The sequence below is a fragment of the Heloderma suspectum genome, chromosome 7 (assembly GCF_057233095.1).
Source record: "Heloderma suspectum isolate Gila_16-S chromosome 7, 16-S_ref, whole genome shotgun sequence".
Taxonomy (NCBI): Eukaryota; Metazoa; Chordata; class Lepidosauria; order Squamata; family Helodermatidae; genus Heloderma; species Heloderma suspectum.
The window spans coordinates 83,958,206-83,974,110 of NC_139464.1; the positions used below are offsets into that span (position 1 = coordinate 83,958,206).

The 15,905-nt window shown below is 41.8% G+C and overlaps 1 protein-coding gene across 1 annotated transcript in view; it reads right to left on the minus strand.

The window, feature by feature from the left end:
* Positions 1-5,238: 5,238 nt before the first annotated feature.
* The window catches only part of TFEC (transcription factor EC), a 49,776-nt gene continuing 39,109 nt past the window's right edge, over positions 5,239-15,905 (minus strand). Inside the window, exons 6-7 of the mRNA XM_084811820.1 lie at positions 8,060-8,207; positions 5,239-5,742 (exon numbers count right to left, since the gene is read on the minus strand). Of these exons, the coding sequence (XP_084667946.1) occupies positions 5,365-5,742; positions 8,060-8,207 (526 nt within the window). The 3' untranslated portion in view covers positions 5,239-5,364. The remainder of the gene's footprint in view (positions 5,743-8,059; positions 8,208-15,905) is intronic.

Sequence of the window (15,905 nt, forward strand, 5' to 3'; positions counted from 1 at the left end):
AGGTTTGTCTCTAATCGACATTGTCTGTCAATAAAAATGATGCTGACATCAAATTTGATTGGAATCCTTTTACTAATGCCATTGTCTGTAATCAAGTAAGCAGCAGACAATGCTTTCTCAATTTGTATATTATGATTCAATTTCCTCATGCTGTTTAACCTTTACAGACCCAATTCTGCTTTGTGCTGATCATTCTTTGGCTTCAAACACCCTGAAACCTTTGCAGATTCAGACCCCAAGTGCGTTACCATGTGCAAAAGTCACATTTCCTTTGCTACTTCATCAAATTCTAAATTAACTGCAAGAGTTCTAATTAGCTCCCATTGTTGGCAACACAATAATTAAAAGAGTGATAATTAAATAATTGCAAAGCAAATAAACCTGATGTATAACTAATCATCTTTTTTTAAGCGTTGTTTTAAAGTATGCATAAAGACTACAAAGCTATTGCTAAATTGTATTCCTATTTAAGCACTGCATAGCATTCCATCATATACATAACCTAGCAAATATATTCTAGAAGAGACGGCACTTAGTACTGGGAATTTTAAATGCTAAATCCTTAAATTCATGGTTATCTTCTGAGTGCCAAAAATGTTGTCTAATTATCAAACTTCTAAAATGTTTTACATCCTAAAGTACAATATTGTGTTTATCCTAGATTGCCTGGGGAGCATCAAGTACATTAAAAAGGGGTTGTAGAGCTTCTTCATGAATTAACCGATGCAACCTTGCCTGCTAGTGATTCTGCAACATTTTGAAAACCTTTCTCATAAATCAAAGTCTTAGCAGCAGGAATAAACAGAAAGGAGGAGATCATATTAAATATATAATGGGAGACTACTGGATCAGGATGTCTTATAAGGGATTCAATGCGTAGCTGTTGTTCAGCTTCTCCTCTGCTAGGTATCCTCTCACATGGGCTTATTATATTGTGGTGCTATATTGTCTCACTGGATGTGATGCTTAGTGTCAGTGTGTCAGTCTGAACAAAACAACTTCATGCGGTTCAAAGGAAGGTCCATGCAACAACTTCATAAAGACCTAATTGTATACCTACAATAAACATAAATGCCAGCCCATATGAAAAGTATTTTAATAAAGATTGCATAAAGGTATGTAATAAAGCATATTCTGTTGCATACAGTTACTTAGAAAACAAGTGATTGTATTAACAGTGAAAAATAGCAATTACTATAAAAATTATTCTACAGCCTCATAATAGCAATGTAAATGTCTAACTGATCTAAAGGACTTAACATAATTTTAAATTACAATAATTTTACATTCTCCATTTTATATACAACCCTATAACAGTCAAATGTATTATAATAACAATGTTCTTATTAAGATTAAGTGACTGAATTATTCTCAGTACTTTATACTATAAAGCAACAGTACTCTTCGTTTTTTAATGTTTTCGCCTATTTTAGCATTTCATAACTCCACTGTAGGCCATAAATACTTTAGGGTTTGGGCTTTCTTCTTCTTCTTTTTGGTCCAATGAGTATCAATATCCATTTCATAAATTAAACAAGACAGCAATATTTCAATTCCTCTTCCTTTTGCATAATGATGAGTTTACTGGTTCATGTATACTGGAGGAAAAAGATGAGTCTTGAATATCTGTTATTAGAAAAAAGGGGGGGGATCTCCAGCCCTCCTGCTCCAATGAATATTCTAGTGGTAAGTTCCTAGGGCCTCCACCATATGAAGAGCACATACCTATTACTAAGACTTGATTAAAGCTGTATTGGAAGCCTTTTGGACATATTTCCTATAAACTACACTTGTAGCATATACTCAAATATTAATCCAGTCTATCTTCCTTTCCTATTAATGGAAACATTGCATGAACTAAGACGGAATGCTCCATCTGCTTTCTATAAGGAGCTCAATATGAGATCTCCCAAGGCTTGATCTTGCTAGGTGCTGAGTGTCAGTGAAATAACAAAGGCACAAGTCCCAAAACCAAAGGCACTATGCAGATGCTTAACACAATTTGCACAGCAATGGTTTTTGAGATTGGTGCACAACATGAGTATGACCAAACATACTAGGGGTTTCAAATTCAACCTGTACTGGGTTGCTGCCTACCCAGATGGTTAGTGTATAATCCAATAGTAGTCAGTGGATTAGTCTACTAGTGTTTCATAATGGAGGTTTTTTTAAAAAAATGCAAACATTTAAAACATGTGTGTGTGTGTGTGTGTGTGTTGTATTATCTTTTTCAGAGAAGCACGGCATTTCAGGACCTTCTAAAAACAGGAGGTTTCAAAGGAAGGTCCATGTACCTGCACAGAAACTGAATGAGAAAACCATGTCGCCTAATCATATTTACTTTTCTTATCTCCATTAAGGACTCGTCCACAGGTGACTTTGAATATAATGTGATAGAGATTTCTGTGAAAGGCCAATTTGAAACTGTCCAGATCTCTCGATCTCTCTCTACTTCTAAAACACCACTTAACTTTTCTGAGAACAAAGTTGGAAGAATGAGTGCTAGCTTATTTCCTGATTATTATAGTATTTGATATAGAATTATTCTATTTATTCACTTCAAGAACCCATGCTACTTTCCAGGATCTCACTAGAAACTAAAAAGATGTGAGTAACCCATGCCCTCTTACTGCTAAACCTCTATTACTTCATCAGTCTATGTGTTTTGCAAAAGTCCATTACAAGCGTATTACCACCATAAAGTGTATAGTTACCCTAATAATCCAATCCACTGTGATTCCAAAGTCAGCCTTTTGGATAGCGAGTCCAGATTAACAAAATATCAAAAGGAAGCTCCTTTTTTTTGGTACAATGAAACTGTATATCCCTCTCCCCACCTGGAATGCTTCTGTACTGTAAGTATAACATGCAGTGTTAGCAAGGGTAACAAGACGGTGTACACAGTGGTGCAGCTAGGTAATTTTAGACCCTGGACTTCTTGGTCTTATAACAGGGGCCTCCTTTAGATGGCCATGTGTATTACTCCAGTTGTGAAACACACAACTAACATTTCTGTTCTCCCACCACAACGATCATTCCATGCTTTATAACTAACATTCCCAATATGTTAGAACAGGAACAACAGCACTGTCTGCCAATCCTGACTGGGGAAAAAATACTCAGAGCATGTGCAGCTTTGCATTTTAAACTCACTTAAATCATAGCACCATCATGATTACAGGAATAAAATGGATTCTACTTCCGCTGCCCTCTTCATCTGCTGGTCTCTGGGTGGTCTTTTGGGAGGCGGGGTTGCTGGGCTCTGGACTTTGTAATGTTTCTGGGTCCAAAACAGTCTAGAGGAATGAGGAATAACTTAAAAATATAACTTTATTTTAAGGAGCATCAAAGAACCTCTTTTACAACAACCTACAGACCTCTGGAAGTGCCCAGGTCATGTGACCTTTAGGGCAAGTCCTCAAATTACCAACTCCTTAATACTAAGGGAGTGTCATTAAAGTTTAAACTCTATCATTACAGACTGTCCCGAAAGATCCTCCCTAGCTGCACCACTGCATAGACCATTCAAAATATTTGGAGTGTATTATAGCATAGAAAAGTTAACAAGCTACACTTCTTATATTTTATTTAGCTGAAATTATTATATCAGGAAAGAAAGGATATTATACTCTCATGATTACTGTCTCCAGTGAGAAGGATAAGGGGTTCTGCATTTAATCTGCTTTTTGCACCACTGAAATGTGTATAATATGTAACATTGCAATTTCAGGAATTCTGCATCTCTCTGTCACTCACTTCCTCTTTCTTCTGGTCTGTTTGACCTCCATAACTATGTCTCTTTCTTTCTTTCTTTCATACATTCATAACACTGAAATATTTCCTCTGACGTCACTGTTTACAATTCCATCTCCCCACCCAACCCCATGTGTATATATACAACGAAGTGGGCCGTAGTCCACGAAAGCTTATGCCAGAATAAATTTGTAAATCTTTAAAATGCCTCTGTTGTTTTAACTAAAGTATTTGAAATTTCAATGTAACATTTTCAGTGAACTGCAAAACAATGTTTTTAGCATTGCAGTTTCACTTCAAAGAACATTCGCAATACATTCCATGCAATTCCTGCTGTCCTAAGGGACAAACAACACACTTTCCAGCCACATGTCTGTAAGACAACCTTTCCAGTTAGATAATATTTGTATCCCTCAATCTTAGTATGTCTTTTTAATATCAGTAAGTAGTAGGCCAAAACAGCAGTAAACTCTGTTCAAATTGGACAGAGGTTTCTGGGGTGAAAAGGGATTACCTCTGTTTCTTTCCTTTCTTTTCTCCACCACTGCTGTTTTTTGTGGCAGTGGTCCTATCAAACTGGTGGTCTGGGAGACCACCAGCCTTACTTCCACTGTGCTACTGGAACAGTGCTACATCTTCACATAGACTTGGTTTAAGGGGAAGTGTAGTTCAAAAATGTCCATTAAAACTACAATTCACTTCAGAACAATGGTACATGTTGTTCTGGAGCAACAGAGGAAATGGCGGCCACCTAGCGATTATGATAAGTTTCATCTCCCATCACAAAAACAGTTGAAATTTCCTCTCCCCCTTCCCACCCCCACTTCATAGCCTGCAAAGTTGTGGACGTTTTCTGGCTCAGCCCCAATAAGTAAATGATCTGAACTTTCTCATTTGCCCTGGAAAAAGTGAACAGTGAGAGTATTCAGCACACCCCTAGGATGTATTTTAACATGGTATTGGGAACTCCAGTGCTTGAACTAGGTGCCTCTGGGTCTGAGGCCTAGTTCAGTGAGGCACAGTCATACGTGTATAGTCTGGTGTGAACATCAGCCCCTATAACTGACAGGCAACATGAAGCCTTTGGACTGGTCAATCCTGGAGGAGCCTGGTGTTCGGCTTTTGCCTAGTCCATAGAACAGTACAGTATGTTTGCTGTACTTGGCTCCAGCTTCTCCATCTCAGTACTTCAGGTGCCCTGAAATGGAAAACACAGTCTCCAGGTCCAGATTCATGTATGGCTAGCTGCCCTGGGCCACAATATAGCCCTGAAAGCAGTCCAGTTTTGTGTTTGGAAACAATGGAACATTGGTGTAGAACTGCAAGGAAAAATATCTGCAGCATTCCTAGTAAATAAAAATCAGTGTAAAATATCAGCTGTGAAGTTTCTGTATGATCACCTCCAAGCAAAGGCATACTTTTCATTCCATTGAACAGTTTTCTGTGATGTTCACACCTCCTTAACCACAAATTCCAAAACAGGTTCTATTGACAACCACTACTGACTTTTTTTTTAGTTGAACTGAGCAGCAACATAAATACAGCACCACTGAAGTAAAAGCAACAACAACAACAACAAAATAACACTATAACTAGGGATTCCTGCCCATGTTATACATCATCTCCATCATCTGAACTAAAGCTGCTTCTTCGGCTGCTCCCTTTGGACACAGCAGGAGATACAGAAGATAAAAGTGGATCTGTCCCAAATGGTGATATTGTATCATCCAGTAATATTTCGTCCAATCTTTGTTCCTTTAAAGCAGCACTAAAAGACAAATCTGTAAAGTGGGACAGTGGATCAGAAAAGGCTGCAGACATGTCACCAAGGTCAGAGTGTTGCTCCTGGACCACTGCAAGGGGTTGAGAATAGTCCACTGAATTCTCTTCTGGATATGCTGGTTGTTTCATGACATGAGATGCTAAGTCTACAGTGCCAATTGAAGACATAACTGGCAGGCCATGGGCTCGTGCTTGTATTTCTAGTTCCTGTGGTTTGAGACAAGAATATTTAGACAATCACTCTAAAAGATTAGATTTTCCCCTGTAACCTTTATAGTCCTATGATTAAGGGTGATTGAGAATCTCACTCTGTCAAGGTTTTTTTAAAAAACGGATTTACCAAATCTGCACTTCCTTGAACCAAATGTACACTCAGATATAATTTGCTGTCAGAAATCCATATATTTCTGCACTTGTGATGTGTTCCGCAAAACAAAACAAAAATGTGTTCATTGATATGTGCATATTTGAAAAATGTGCAAAGAAAACAGCATACATTTCTAAAATGGTTGCACGCATATAAAAATATGTACATTTGAAAAACACACACCAAAAATCCATACATTTGAAAAATGTGCACAAAAGTATGAATTTCTGTGTGGTAAAAAACAAAACGAAAAACACCCTTACACAACTGGGATGGAAGTGACTTGACTATGAAATAATGAGAACCTCAATGAGGTCAAGCTTGAAAGATGTGCCCATCACAAACTACTGAAACTGAAATCTGATATAATTCTGAAATCTACTTTGACGGTATGCTTAAAATTGATACTACTGACACATATTATTGTTATTTTTGAAAGCAACACACTGGCTGCATTCAGAGATGACAATAAACTATGGTTTATCATTATGTGAATGAGCCTGGGCAAGCCTTGGGCTCGTGTGCTTTCCCCCATCCTCTCTCCTCATCTGGCAGAGTTGCAAGGAAGATATTGAAAGCTCTTCCATTTCTTTTTAATTAATCACAGTTCAGTGTTATGTCTGAACCTGGACAAACTGTGGTTACTGAAACAAGCCAGCTTCAGACCTTTGTTTCTGAAGTCAGTTTGTTTCAATAAACCATAGTTAGCTGAATTAAGAACATAAAAAGAGCCATGCTGAATCAGACCAAAGGTCCATCTAGTCCAGCATTCTGTTCACACAGTAGCCAAACAGCTGCCCACGGGAAACCCACAAGCAGGACATGAGTGCAACAGCACCTCCCCACCCATGTTCCCTAGCAACTGGTGTACATAAGCATAGTGCCTCTGATACTGGAGTAAGAGCTATGGATAGCCTTCTCCTCCATGAATTTGTCCAATCCCCTTTTAAAGCCATCCAAATTGGTGGCCATCACTACATCTTGTGGAATTTTAACTATGAAAAACATAGTTTAACTATGCCCTACAGCTTATGGTTTGGACATAATACTAAATTGTGATTAATTGAAAATGGAAGCAAACACTTCTGATCTTCTATTTGCAGCCACGCCAGAGGAGGGAAGTGAGAAGTGCCCAAGTCCAAGGCTCATTCGCATAATGATAAACTACTGTTTATCATTATGTTTGACTGCAGTCAATATCATGGACATTTTTCAAAGTGTAAAACAGTATATTAGAGTCTTGAGTATTTAAATATAGTTTTCAACAGGCCAGTTTATTGTTGTATGGAGAACCATGGGTACATACAATGGGCATCTGTTTATATTGTATGATTTACCCCAAAATAAGTACTCTTAAATCCAGTTATTTCAGTGAGAGATTTACAGTGCAATCCTATATGCATTTACCTGGGAGTAAGTCCTATTGAACTCAATGGTGGGGCTTACTTCTGCAGAGACATGTATAAGCTTGAACCGTTAAGCACCTAATTACTGTCCAGTCCTATACATATACACAGAGGGGCAAGTCTCTCCAAAGGGCTTAACTTGGGATAGATTGTGCCTTGCATTAAGTAAGTACCTAAAAGTGATGAGAAAATCCTGTCAGCATTTCTACATGCTAATTATCTACCAAAATTCAGGAATGCTATCTAGAAGCAGACCAGATACCTTACCCAATTAAATATGTTGTAAATCATGTGCTCTCTGCTATAGAAAGCCACAGAAAGATGATGTGTGACTTAATTTAATGTGGCACAATGTACCCCAAGGTAATACAATGTCATGGACATTTTTCAAAGTATAAAGTAGTATATTGGACTCTTGAATGTTCAAATACTTTTTTCAACAAACAAATGAAATCCCTTTTTTTCTCCCACTGTGGGTTGAGTATAGGAACAACGTATACATGTATGCAGTATGTCATTGTATTATTTTCTTTCTAATATTCACTGTGATAGAATGAGTTGCTGGCAACAGACTGGAAAATTAGAGCCCCAAGATTGTAATACCTATGAATTTTGTAACATTGTTCTGTTACTGCATAAAGTATTTAGGATGAGGGCAAAGATGTTTCAAGATACATTTTGGAGAAGCAGTGGAAAAAGAAAAGGAAAAGGAAAAAAGCTTGGCCCTGAATGGGTACATTCTTATACAAACCTGAATTCGAAGCAAAAGTCGCCTGTTAGCCTGCTCTAATTTCTTCTGTCTATGTTCTAATTCTCTGGCTTTTTGTTGTTCTTTTTGTAACCACTTAATATACTCCACTGATGCTTTTAAAATAGTTCCTTTGTTCCAGCGCATATCACTGCAGAAAGTAGAGATAACCTTTTCACAATTGTGCATGTCAGCAAAATTCATAAGAACGTACAAAATCTTTTACATTAATATGAAATAATGATTTACATGACCATTATTCACTCTTAGATATTATTGCTTCTGAATGGAAATTTTAATAGAATAGTTAAGAAGCCCTTATATAGTAAAATTAATCCCAGAATGAAAATAAGTGTCAAAAGAAAGTAATAAAGTGACTTTTTTTTGTGGGAGAGCTAAATGCAATATCATGATTCTACCATTACAGTTTTTATATTTTTAGTGAAAATTGCTTTTATTATTAACTCTAAGATTAAAATCTATGTGCAGTATTTCTGCATTAATGAACTAGGAAACATACATTACTGAGAATTTAAGCTTAAATTTTGAAGATCATTTCAAATGAGGATGCTTTTATGCTTATTTGAGCAAAATTTCTCACCTAAATTTGATTGTCACTAAAGACGATATACAGAAAACATAGCTTAGCAACTATTCCATGTCATATTATAAAACCAGCATGATAATGCAAATTAAAACAAACTTCTTGATACACTGTGTAAAAGCCAATTGCCTTATGTGCATTTCATAGTCATAATGAAGCAATTACTAAAAGCTTCATCAATGGGATATACCAAAAGTTGCACCACATCAGAGTTACAAAACTACATCAAATCGTGTTTTGTCATGGAGAGATGCACCGTTGCAAACAAGGCTGAATGCAGAACGCTCTATATAGGACCAGCCCTACCATTAAGCAGAGGGATACAACTACCTCTGGCAGCAGATGATATGAACCAGCAGCAAGATGGAAAGCAGAGTTGTGTATATCATGCAGCCTGCCCCATGTCCCTACTAGGCTAGCCTGCAGCCCTTGGGTGCAGTGTAGGATGCTCTCCCCTCACCAGTGTTGAAGTAAGATTCAACTGCCAGTCCAGTTGGCTTTTCTATATGGAATGGGGGAAGGCACCATCTTGTATTTTGCCTCAGGCAGCAAAATGCTTTGGTCCAGCTCTGGGTGTATATTCAGAGTGGTAGCATAAGGAAAGGCAGCAGCTAGATAAAACTGAGGGGGTACCAGAAAGACTTCAAAAGACACCAGAGAGTATCAAGGGGAAGTATCATGGATTGACCTTGACTCTATCCCTTCACATGTGGCCACAGAAGCTTGGTACACACTGCTCTATCTCCCTGTGACATCTGAATCAGGAGAGGCTGTGCAAGTCTTGGATGAGTGCCTAGACCCAGTGATGGGCTGCATGAGGGCCAAAAAGCTGAAGCTGAATCCTGGCAAGATGAAAGCCCTGTGGGTGAGTGGTTCCTGAGTGCAGGAGATAGACTCATTGCCTGTTCTGGATGGGGTTGCACTCTCTGAAAGATCAGGTTCATAGTCTGGGATAGTCCTAGATCCATCGCTGTTGCTGGAGGCCCAAGTAGCCATGGCAGCTTGGACTGCCTTTTACCAGCGTCGGTTTGTTTTAGGGTTGGCGGAGAATTTCTCCTTGAAACTTCAGGGGGCCGAGCGCCAACGTGTTCGGCCCCCCGAACAAGTTTTGGGGAGAAATTCTCTGCACCCCCCCGCACCCCGCACCCCCCCCCCGGGATGGGACTTACCTTTGGCGAATGTCCCTCCCGGCGGCGGATCCGGACGGCGGTTCGGCGGGTCTTCGTCCGGGGCGGGAGCGGCAGCCGGTCTTTCGACAGGCTGCCGCCGCCGCCATTCCAATAAAAGAAAAGAAAAAAAAAACGCCCCCGTGATAGGCTACATGACGATTAACGTAGCCTATCACGGCTAGATTTGTAAAGTCAGCCATGATAGGCTACGTAAATCGTCACGTAGCCTATCACGGGTGACTTTAAAAAAAAAAAAAAGCGCATACGGATAATGGCGGCCCCCATAGGGAGCTGCCATTCCCGTTCCTTATTTGGTCGCCGTAGTCTACGTAAAGATTTACGTGGACTACAGCGACCAAATAAGGAACACGAATGGCGGCTCCCTATGGGGGCCGCCATTTGCGTATGCGCTTTTTTTTTTTTTTAAGTCACCCGTGATAGGCTACGTGACGATTTACGTAGCCTATCACAGCTGACTTTGCAGATCTAGCAGTGATAGGCCACGTTAATCGTCTTGTAGCCTATCACGGGGGCGTGTTTTTTGTTTTTTGTTTTACTTTTTAGTTCGCGGCCGGGCGAAGCGAGGCGCCTCCTCCCCGGCCTGAATTTCGGCCGGGCGAGGCGGGAAGCCTCCCCCCTGGCCTGAATTTCAGCCGGGCGAGGCGGGAAGCCTCCCCCCTCGGCCTGAACTTCACGGGGGGAGCAGCGAAGCGCCTCCCCCCCACCGCGAAAAGCTTCGAGGACAGGTAAGGGACTTTCATGCACCCCTAGTTTGTTTACCAGCTATGGCCTCTCCCAGACAGGGATAGCTTGGCCACACTGGTACAGACGCCAGTAACCTCAAGACTGGATTATGCAATGTACTTGAAGTGGGGCTGGCCTCGAGGCTGGTCCAGAAGCTGGAGCTAGTGCAAAATGCAGCAACTCGGCTATGGTCAGGACCTGCCCCTTTTCATCATGCAATTCCTTTGCTGGGGGAACTGCACTGGCTGCCTATCTTCTACCGGGCCAGGTTTAAGGTTTCAGTCCTAGTGTACAAAGCCTTAAACAACTTGAGACCAGGATACCTGAGAAAGCACCTTCTCCCTTATCAACCTGCCCAGTCACTGAGATAATCAGAGGGCATGCTCCTGGTGATTCCACATGGACCTATGGCTCAACTGCAGTCCACCCAGAGAAGAGCCTTCAGTGTGGTGGCTCCCTTTCAATGGAACTCCCTGCCTCTGGACGTCAGGCAGGCACCAATGTGGTGTTGTTTTCAGCACCTCCTGAAAACATCTTTATTTCAAGAAGCTTTCCTTGATTGACCAGCCATGGTTTTTATTGGTACCCAAATAATTTTTTTAATATGGTGTTTTATTCTTTTTATCTTTAATTGTTCACTTCTCCAGAATCTGTGTCGATACGGAGTGGTATATAAATGTTATAAATTAATAAATAAAATGTCACCCTAGACCCTATACACTTTCACAACTACAAAGATCTTTAGGATCAAGATACCAATACAGTTGGGGCTGAGTAAACTATAAATTTCTGTCCTACAAAAAGACTGCCCAAACAGTTTAGAAAATAGCATGCTGGTTGCTGAGGACATGTGAATCTCCAAGTGGGCTTAATCAAGAGATATAGAGATTTGAATCTGAGACAAAATTAGCTCACTTAGGTCCTGTTCTGGTCCTCTGTTAGCCCGTGATCAACTCCCTATAGACCTGGTTCAACAGGATTTTGATACCCTCCACCACCACCACTCAGTCCAAGTGCACCAAACTGGGGCCAGATCTGGATTGCAACCAAGAGAAGGCCAGTGTATTTTATATGCAATGTTGCATTACTTTTCAGGCTATCTAAAACAATCAGACAAACTCTTCTTCAGGATTTAGGTAGGGATGTCAGAGAATTCCGCGACAGATCTCAGTGAGGCTGAATGACAGTGCATTCGGCCCCCCGAAAACCATCACGGAATGAAGTCTCCGCCCCCCCACCCCAAGAAAGGTGCGCAAAACGGAGCACTTACCTGCTCCCGTCTGCGCTGCTGTGTGAATGGCAGCCGTCCTGTGGCCGCCATTCACTTGCTCCTCTTCAGCCGTGATAGGCTACGTAAATACTTGCGTAGCCTATCACAATTCACGGCTAATGCAGAGACGCCATTTGCATCCCTGTGGAGGCCGTGATAAGCTACGTAAGTATTTACGTAGCCTATCACGGCAGGGGGGGGAAAACCCCAGCGTACGCAAATGGCGGCGGCTACCGCCATTTGCGTACGCTGGGGTTTTCCCCCTGCCGTGATAGGCTACGTAAATTTTTACGTAGCCTATCACGGCGAAAGAAAGGGACGCAAATGATGGCAGCTACAACAGCTGCCATTTGCGTCCCTGCAGGGCTGCCCAGCGGCCGGATGTCCGACTGTGGGCAGCCGGCCAGGATTCCGGGGGGAGGCACGGAGCGCCTCCCCCCCCATCGAGGATTCCAGCAGGAGGGACAGAGCGCCTTCCCCCGCAGCAGAACTTGGCAGAGCCAGGCAAGCGGGGTTTCGTACACCCCTAGATTTAGGGATGATTCTTTTGTTATATGAACAGATACCAATTCCTGAGGCAATATCAGCTGTATCACTAAGGATATGCCGATTCAACTCATCTTAGGCTGGTACAGTAGAAAAAACTACTACTCCAGTAGAAAAAACTGAGATGGGCTGGGGGGCGGGAGGAATTCCTTAGAAGGGTCTATGACTGTGCTGAAATTTCTCACTGCTGAATTCATTCGAAATGGCTTGTTATGCCAAGCTTATACTTATGTTAGTCTCACACAGCTTTATATTGTTATAGAAATCCATAATTCAATCAAACATTTCTTAGCTCTTGGACGGGGGTGGGTGGGGAGAGGGTATAAGTGTCAACAGATATTTCATCCAAAGTGTCATGCAGGGTTGTACAGATGAGTAAATGAAAGGCATAATGTTTGTGTATTCAGCAGCATCACAACCATAATGCTGCATACTATTTAGGCTCAGTTGAGTGGCATTAGAAATCCACAGATGAAAGCATAGGCAGTAAATAATAAACTGAGCAGATAATGCTAATGCTGCTTTAGGCTTTCAGATCATACTATTTACAGCAACACTTTGTCAAACCCCTTGTAGGAGACAGAAACATATTGTTCATTCAATCCCAGCTGTCAGTCTCAATCCTAAAGATCTGCACAGTTGTGGAAGTGCAGAAGATGGGATTCATACACAAACACAAAGCTTCTGTGGCATCCTTTGCAAGGTTATGGGGCCACAGTGTCTAAATTGCAATTCCATGAAACAAGCTTATAATTTCAGATCCGGTACAAAGCATTGCACTGAAATAGTTAGCTGCATGCTTGCTGAAATTACTTCAAAATGGTGCACAGATAAGCCATTCTTGGCCATAGGAACCTAAGAAGCTGCCCTGTACTGAGTCAGACCGTTGGTCCATCTAGCCCAGCGCAGTTGACTCTGACTGGCAGCGTCTCTTCAGGATTCCAGGCAGGAGCTTTGCAGCCCTACCTGGAGAAGCCGGGGATCGAACCTGGGGTCTTCTGCATGCAAAACATGTGCACTATCACTAATTGTAGGGATTGGGCCCAGCACCTCAGCAGAGGTGCTCCAAAAAGACATGGGAACTGATTCAGAGTCAGAGCAGAAGGAGGCAGAAGGGTTTGCTGGGGCACCAAGATTTCAGGAGACTAACGGTCCCAGAGTGGAAGTTGTCCAGGTGCAAACTAATCAGTTGGAAAGTAGCCTGCCAGGGCCCTCTTCAGCCCTGGGAATGCCAGAGGAGGACTTAGAAATGCAAGATCCCAGGTGAGAGGTTGGGCTAGGTCACAGGAGCAACGTCAACTTGCGAGGCATTCCAAAAGGCCATGCAGGGACGGTCTCTCTGGAAAGACCCACCTGTAGGGCGGTGCTTCCTCAGCCACTCAGCTTGTCAAAGAGATGGACAGCGCCAGTTTTCGTTGCAACTTTCTAACATAGTGCATTAACCAAAGGAGGTTGCTTGTAGCCTAAGTGATCCTGCATTATGAGAAACTCTCTACAGACATGGTACTTCGCTGCTGTTTGTGGATTCAGATTGTAACCTGAGGCACTGCTAATCTGACTGTAGTTTGCATAACAAAAGCAATTGTTTTGCACTTCGCTGATTGATCATAAAAGAGACCTGAGGGTTGACACTGAGCTATAGCCCACCCATCCTGACTTTGGCTCACCACCTCACCCCATGTAGCTTCCCCATTGTTTCCCACTACAGCTTTTCATGCTGCCACTATGCTGCATCTGGAAATGGAAGCTTGCCATCACCAATATGTTGGTTCACTCTGAAGCTGCTCAAGGATACTGCTTTGTACTGTGGCCTGAAAGCATAGGTTGTGACTTCGCACTGGAACTGCAAAAACATCATTTTTCTATCTGCCAACGTTGTTGTTGTTGTTGTTGTTGGCATAGCAATGCCAAGGATCAGGCCTTAACAAAGATTTTCAGTAGCGCATACGCATATTGATTATTAGCAGTGTGTGCGCCATAAATAAAAGGATGTCACAATCCTGTTAAGACAGGGGTGTAAAACCTCAGGCCCAGGAACCAAATACCTTAGGGAGCGCCTTCTCCCCTACATCTCAGTCTGCTACCCAAGGTCCTCTGAGGGCTTTCTGCTGCTGCAGCTGCCTAATGTGAGATTGGCAGCCACACACAAAAGAACCTTCTCCTTTGCCACCCCTCAGTTGCGGAATGGCCTGCCAGTTGAAATGCGCCTGCTGACCTCATTGAAGGTTTTTAAGCAAGCATTAAAGGCGCTATTATTCTGGCAGGCCTTCCTTTTTTAGAACTCTTGTTCCTTTTATATACTATTATTAAGCAGTGTTGTTTAAAGCTGTGTTTTATTGTTGGATTTTAAAAAAATGTTTTTAGTTCAAAGTTGCTTTTAGTTATATGTTGTTTGTATATACTGTCCGTATGCTTTTATGTAAATGGTTTTTAAACATTGTATATTGTATTTTAATGTTTTAACTTTTGTAAACTGCCCAGAGAGCTTCGCCTATGGGGCAGTATAGAAATGTAATAAATAAATAAATAAATAGGGTTCCCCCAAGTCCATTGGTGGTTTCCCCAGCTTTTGTGAAGGTTTTGTAAGGGTTTTCGCCATTGTAAAAGATGCAATGCTTCTCCTTAATGCTTCTCCTTATTAATGGCAGTAAGAGATTTAAGATGATGCATGCTGATATTCTTGGCACCACCCCTTTCACTTCTGGCCCCGCCCTCACCTGGAATGTGGTCCCTGAGAGCTACTCCAAAATGGCATTCAGCCCTCAGGCGGAAAGAGATTCGACACCCCTGCACTGAGAAATGGTTTTATTAGAAAATGTATAACGACTGGGGGGTGGGGAGGGTTGGCAGGGATTTCCAATTCTTTACCATTAGTGAGCTGACATCGTCAGAAACCAAGGCCTACAACAACAAGAAGAGAAAAGTGGTAGTAGTGGGAGACTCCTTGCTGTGTGGGATCGAAACCCAAGTTTGTCACAAAGACCCATGGACTCGCCAGGTATGCTGTCTCCCAGGAGGATGGATTAGAGACATGACTGAAGGGTTGCCTGCACTCATAAAGCCCACTGACAGGTATCCCTTCTCATCCATGTGGGAACAAATGATACCGCCCAGCAGAGCTATGAAGAAATCATGTCAGACTTTGAAGCTTTGGGAAGGAAACTCAAGAACTTTGGGGCCCAGATAGGTTTCTCATCCATTCTCCCAGTAGTTAGAAGAGGGATAGAAAGGGAATGAAAAATACTCCAGGTGAATGACTGGCTACGAAGATGGTGCTGACAAGAGAGATTTGGATTCTGGGACCACGGGCTATACTTCCTGGAAGATGGGCTGTTGGCAAGGGATGGCTCTAATAGCACCCAATAACAGTCTTAAGAAACGTGTAGGAAAAAGGCCAGACTATGAAGCACATGGTCCTCAATGTCTATACACTAATGCCCAGAGTATGGGAAACAAACAGAATGAACTTGAACTCTTAATACAGGAGGGAAATTATGACTTGATAGGTATAACTGA